Genomic DNA, 5,834 nt, shown 5'->3' with positions numbered 1-5,834 from the left:
CAGGAATGCGGAGCTCGTGCTGTCCATCCCCCCAATCCTGCAGGGTCTCACGGGGAAGCCGGAGGATAATGAGGTGCTAAAATATCCCTATGGTTAGTAAGCCAGGCCACCTGCTCCCACTCCGAGTCTGAGCCTCCACTTCCACCTGCTGCCTGCTTTGTCCCCAGAGCAACATTGGGGGCCCTTTCTCCTCATCCCTCCCCGAGAGACACCACACCTCAGCCCCTGCCCCGGTCGGGGACCCACCTTCGCAGGATACATTTCTATTTTCCGTGAACCCCCTGCCCAGAGGGTCCCCAGCTCTGCTTTTTTAGTTTCTGTTTGCACCTTCCCAATCTGAAGGTACAATGGTGACTGTTTATTTATTATTTAAAAAAAATATGTTTTTATTGATTTAAGAGAGAGGAAGGGAGAGGGGGAGAGAGATAGAAACATCAATGATGAGAGAGAATCATTGATTGGCTGCCTCCTGAACGCCCTACACTGGGGATCTAGCCCGCAACCCAAGCATGTGGCCTGACCGGGAATCGCACCGTGACCTCCTGGTTCATAGGTCGATGCTCAGCCACTGAGCCATGGTGGCAGGTCTATTGACAATTTATGTAAACCATAGCCCCTGCCAGGGAGAATCCAACCCCCTCAGCCATCCACCTAACCCCCCACTATTCGGCAACCTGCTCTGTGAGGAGGACAACCTGGCCCTCTCCCAGCTTCACTGGGCACACCCCCGACCTTGAGCGGGTGACGCTGAGAGCCAGTCCTGTACCTGTGTTTTCAAGCCCCTGGGCAGGAGGCTTCTGGGCATCTTCCTCAGGCGACATGGACCGCTGTAACCACAGGGGTTCTCAGGGGGCAGGACTCGGCCCCCAGGCCTCGGCCCCACGCTGCAGGGTCAAGGGCGTGCTCAGTGTCACAGCCGGGCCTCGGGCCTGGGCCACAGGGCAGATATCACTCTGAAGTGGCCGAGTAGCGTCATTAGGACGTGTGTGTTTGACCTGAGATGGAGGCGTAATTCCAAGAAGCGATGGGCTCAAAATGCCACCGAACTAAGCAAAAGGGAAGTTCAGAAAAACTCATGCCCATTGGTCACAGATGTGGGAGGTGAGAAGGCGCACCGTAGTCACGAGGATTCCAGAAGAGCAGGAGGTCCAGCGGGCGGTGGACATACTCTGGAGCTACAGGGAGCTTTGCCCGTCCTGCCACGCAGACGCCCTGGGGCGGGCCACACACCCTGGGTCCCTGCCTCCTGGGACCCGTTTGAGACCCTGAGTGGGTCCTGGAAGCCCAGCTTCAGGGACAAAGGCAGGACCGCCTCCTCCAGGGAGTGCGTTTCCACTGGACACTCACCGGACACTTCCTGTCTCCCCCAGAAACCGACATGAAGGTGACGCTGGGATCCCGGCCTCCGTGCACCAAAGTGGAGGATGCCCAGTTCTGGTTTGACGCCGGGCAGAGGGGGCTGTACCTGTGCGTGGGCAGCGAGTGGGTCTCCGTGCTGGCAGGTGAGGTGACGGGGGGGGGCGGTAGGGGGGGGTCATGGTTCCTGGGGCTCTGGAGACTTAGGGGCTCTGCTCAGAGTCAGCGTTACCTGAGAAAAGGAGGCACCCCCACTCAGAGCAGCAAGCCCCCATGTTTCCTCTGGAACCATGCGCCCTCCTGGGCACACAGGCTGGCAGGGCTCGTCACCTCCTCTTATCCCTGTCCAGGGAAGAGCTCAGGGCTCCCTGGAGCCAGCTTCCCTCGGAGGGGCCCTGCCTGCTCTCCCTCCTCGCACCCTGCCTGGACCCGAGGGCATTATTGCTGCAGCAAGCCTTGCGGCTATCCGTTCCTTTCTTTTTTTTAATTCTCACACAAGGATATTTTTTCCACTGACTTTTTTAGAGAGTGGAGGGGAATGAGGGACATGGGGAAGGAGAGAGAGAAACATCCATGTGAGAGACACATCAACGGGTTGCCTCCCATTCACACCCAGACCAGGGCAGGGACAGAGCCTGCAACCAAGGTATGTGCCCTTGACTGGGAATAGAACCTGAGACCCTTCGGTCCACGGGCTGATGCTCTAACCACTGAGCAAGCCGTCCAGAGCTCCATTCCTGGTGTGGGAAGGGGAGTGAGGTAGCCCTGGGTGTCCTCAAAAGGGGACCAGCTCCAGCTGGACTGCTCTCGAGTCCTGGCTCCACCCTCTGGGTCACCTTAGGGGACAGCCTTTTGTAGCCGCAGTGAGCCTGGGAGATGTCCCATAAGGACCCAACACATCGGGCCCCCCCAGTGAGTACCACTGCGGGCTCGCCGGACCCTGAAACCCACACAAGCCGAGTGGGCTTCTTGGCAGGCCTCTGGCGGTGAACAGGCGCTCTGAGCAAACTGCCCGTGCCCCACGCTAATGCCCCGGGGTCACAGCTCAGGGCCTGGGGTGCTGCTCCCAGGAGGGTGCCTCCAGGCTTCCGTGCTGGGAAACGTTGACCATTAACCGCGTCTCCATGTCTCTCTCACAAGCCAAAGAGAGGCTGGACTACGTGGAGGAGCACCAGCGCCTCTTCACGCACTCGGAGACACTGGGCATCGAGGTCTTTGTCATCCCCGAGGCCGGGCTCTTCATAGCAACCGCCAACCGGAAGGCCACGTCCGCCATCTACAAGTGGACCGACGGGAAGTTCGCCTCGTACCAGAGTATCCGCACACACCAAGCGCAGTCCTGGAGGCACTTCACCATCGGGAAAAAGGCGAGTCTGCGTTCGTGACTCTCTCGTCCTTTTAAAGTTGCAGAGTCCGGGGGTTGGGCTCCTGACATGGCTTCTCCAGGAAAACGTGTTTCTCGAGGCTCCAAAGCCTTTGTCGGGTTCCAGACAGCTTCCCGGTCAGACACCTGGCTGCGTCTCTACACCCAGATGGGGCCTGAGAAAGTCTGCTCAGCTTCCGACACACCAGGAAAGGCCATTGCTAAGATGCCGCCCAGGTCTGTGCAGACCCTCATTACTAACTTAGAAACCTGTGGAGGTCATTTAACCTGGACCCGTCAACAAGGCAGAAGCCATGAGAGAATGCAACATATCCGCCCGCCCAATCCTGCCTTTTCCCCCCAACACGCATGCCAGGTACAGCCCTGCCCCCACCTGGACCCACCCACTGGGGGTAGAGCAGTGAGCAAGCAGACAAGCCCCTGCCCCCCTGTGGCTGGCAGCCCGCCATGGTTCTTGAGCCCGATCCAACATGGTGAATGAATGACTTGCTCTCTGGTTATTTGGTTGATGATATTTTAAAGGTGCTTATGTTTTAATTATCAAAAACTAGAGGCCCGGTGCACAAATTCATGCACTGTGGGGTCTCTCTGGGTAGCCTGCAGGGATCGGGCTGAAACACACAGTCCAATACCGCCTGCAGCTCCTACCTGCTGCTCCCACTCATCCCGGTCCCACAGTGCCTGCCGCAGGCTCGCATCCAGTCAGTCCCTATCCGGAGAGACTCACTCTGCTGCAGCAGTGCTTGCCAGCCATGAGCCCTGCATCTGGCACTCTCCCAAAGGGAGTGGCCTGTAGGATCAGACTGAAGCCGGCTCTCTGACATCCCCCAAGGGGTCCTGGATTGCAAGAGGGCACAGGCCAGGCTGAGGGACCCCACCGGTGCACGATTGGGCCAGGGAGGGACTGTGGGAGGGCTCCAGGGCAAGCCAGCCTATCTTGCTCAGTTCCAATCAACCAGATCCCAGCAGCAAGCTAACCTACTGGTTGGAGCATCTGCCCCCTGGTGGTCAGTGCATGTCATAGTGAGTGGTTGAGCAACTTTAGCATATCATTAGCATATTACACTTCGATTGGTTGTTCAGTTGTTCTGCCATTTGGTCTATTTGCATATTACCCTTTTATTATATAGGATAATAACTTTACATAAAATAAAAATAGGAAAATTTGGAAAAACAAGGGGGAAATCATCTGTCCGGTTGCCTAAGCAGATGCAGGACTTACCTGGGCATTCTGGCTCCTAGTTCCAGAGCGCATGCCCGACAGGCCAAGCTCCTGGCCCCCGTTAGAGCCACATAAGCATGTGATCATGCCCGCTGGTCACGTCATGCGTAGGGGGTTTCTGTGTCCTATTTGGCTTCGTGGCAAACACCACTTTCTGGAGGTGGGGGGAGTGGGAGGTGGGAGTAGGGCATTAAAACCTTTCCTACTCCAGTGGGTGATGAGGAACACTTTTGTGATGAAGCTTTTCCTGGGGTTGGGAGGTAGACATGGCAGTAATGGACTGGGGCATATGGCACATTTAAGGGTTTTAAACGTAATGAACGGGTCTGGAGACAGTCAGGCTCCCAGGCCGCCGAGGCCATCAGTAACAGAGGGTGGGCTCAGCTCCATCCCTGCACCTACACACGTGCTGGGTACAGCCCTGGCCCTACCCCGACCCACCCACTGTGGGTAGAACAGTGAGCAGTCAAACGCCTGCCCATGCGGACAGACACGGCTCTTGGGAAGCCTGCACAGACCCTGGCTGCGGGCAGGGAGCCGAGTGTCCCCGTCCTCTCTTGCAGATCTTCCTGGCTGTGGCCAACTTTGACCCCAACGAAAAGGGCCAGGAGTTCTCCGTCATCTACAAATGGAGCCCGAGAAAGCTGCGGTTCACGCCCTACCAGAGGGTGGCCACGCACAGCGCCCGGGACTGGGAGGCCTTCGAGGTGGCTGGGGAGCACTTCCTGGCCGTGGCCAACCACAGGGAAGGTAGGGCTGTGACCTGCAACCCAAAGGTGACCCTCCCAGGGGCGGGCATGACTCACCTGCCAGGCTCATCTTCATCTCATTAAAAACGACAATAAATCCCAGCAGCCCGATTCCTAGGGCTCGGCCCCCTCATGTGGCCTCTGGGGGTGAGCACACCTGAGCCTCTCCCATCTGTCCAGGTAGGAAGTCAGGTGGTCGGTGCCGCCCCCAGGAGAGTCGCCACGGAAATAAGGGCCACCTGGCTGCCCAGGCTGCCTCGTTTAAAACTAACTAACTGATTAACTGACTAACTGACTGACTAACTGACTAACTCACCTCCTTCCGGGAGGATCTGACTGACATGGTGGGAAGGTGACCTCTCTGACCAGCAGGCCCAGGGTCAGCCCAGGGGACGGGGTGTGAACAGGTGGGGTGTCGCTGGAAGGATGTGGACCTGGTTTCTGAGAACAGGTCATCGTGTGCACACAGACTCTGTGAATCGTGGGTGTGGTGGGGGACAGGCTGCAAGGGGCCAGCTAACCTTGGATCTGGGCCAGCAATGCCGCCCCCCCGCTCCCCGACTAGTGACCTCGCAAGCCCTTCCCATCCTGTGACTCAGGGCCGGACAGGTCCAAGGTGGCCGAGGCCCTGCAGGGCATCTCTAGCTCAGGCCTCAGTGGGCTCCATGCTCAGAGTTTCCCTGAGCCCGAGACCCACAAGGGAGCTCTGCAGGGGCCTGAGGAGCCCCCACCACCCGCTGTTGGGCAGGGCGACCCCAGGAGCCCGCTCACCAAGCTCTCCATGGAAGCGAGAGGCTGGCCAGGGGGGCCCAGGGAGCATGCGCCCTGACCTGCAGGAGAGGTGGGAGCCAGGGGGCCCTGGGCTGTGACAGGTGAGGCTGGGGAGAGGCAGGGGGCTCCACCTCCAAGACCCTGGAGGCCATGGGGAGGGTCCTGAGCCACCCAAAGGGGAGCCCCCTGAGGGCTTTCATCTGGGCAGAGGCAGGAGTGAGTCGCCTGAAGGGCGTCCTCGCTGGGGCGTGAGGGTGCAGCAGAGTGTGGGGTGAGCAGGCCACGCCCAGAGTGGCCAGGCCTGGCTGGGCTGGGCAGGCAGCAGGGGCCCGGGGGAGGGGCCCGGGGGGCC

At 59.0% G+C, this 5,834-nt stretch overlaps 1 protein-coding gene across 1 annotated transcript in view; it reads left to right on the top strand.

Annotated features, from left to right (window-relative positions):
- TSPEAR (thrombospondin-type laminin G domain and EAR repeats) overlaps nt 1-5,834 on the top strand; it is a 111,465-nt gene that overhangs the window by 89,049 nt on the left and 16,582 nt on the right. Inside the window, exons 6-9 of the mRNA XM_015560816.1 lie at nt 4-92; nt 1,371-1,502; nt 2,497-2,723; nt 4,526-4,712. Of these exons, the coding sequence (XP_015416302.1) occupies nt 4-92; nt 1,371-1,502; nt 2,497-2,723; nt 4,526-4,712 (635 nt within the window). The remainder of the gene's footprint in view (nt 1-3; nt 93-1,370; nt 1,503-2,496; nt 2,724-4,525; nt 4,713-5,834) is intronic.

This window comes from Myotis davidii, unplaced genomic scaffold, assembly GCF_000327345.1.
Source record: "Myotis davidii unplaced genomic scaffold, ASM32734v1 scaffold1476, whole genome shotgun sequence".
NCBI lineage: Eukaryota > Metazoa > Chordata > Mammalia > Chiroptera > Vespertilionidae > Myotis > Myotis davidii.
Note: the sequence above shows the minus strand (reverse complement) of the source record. Positions and strands in the feature narration are given on the sequence as shown.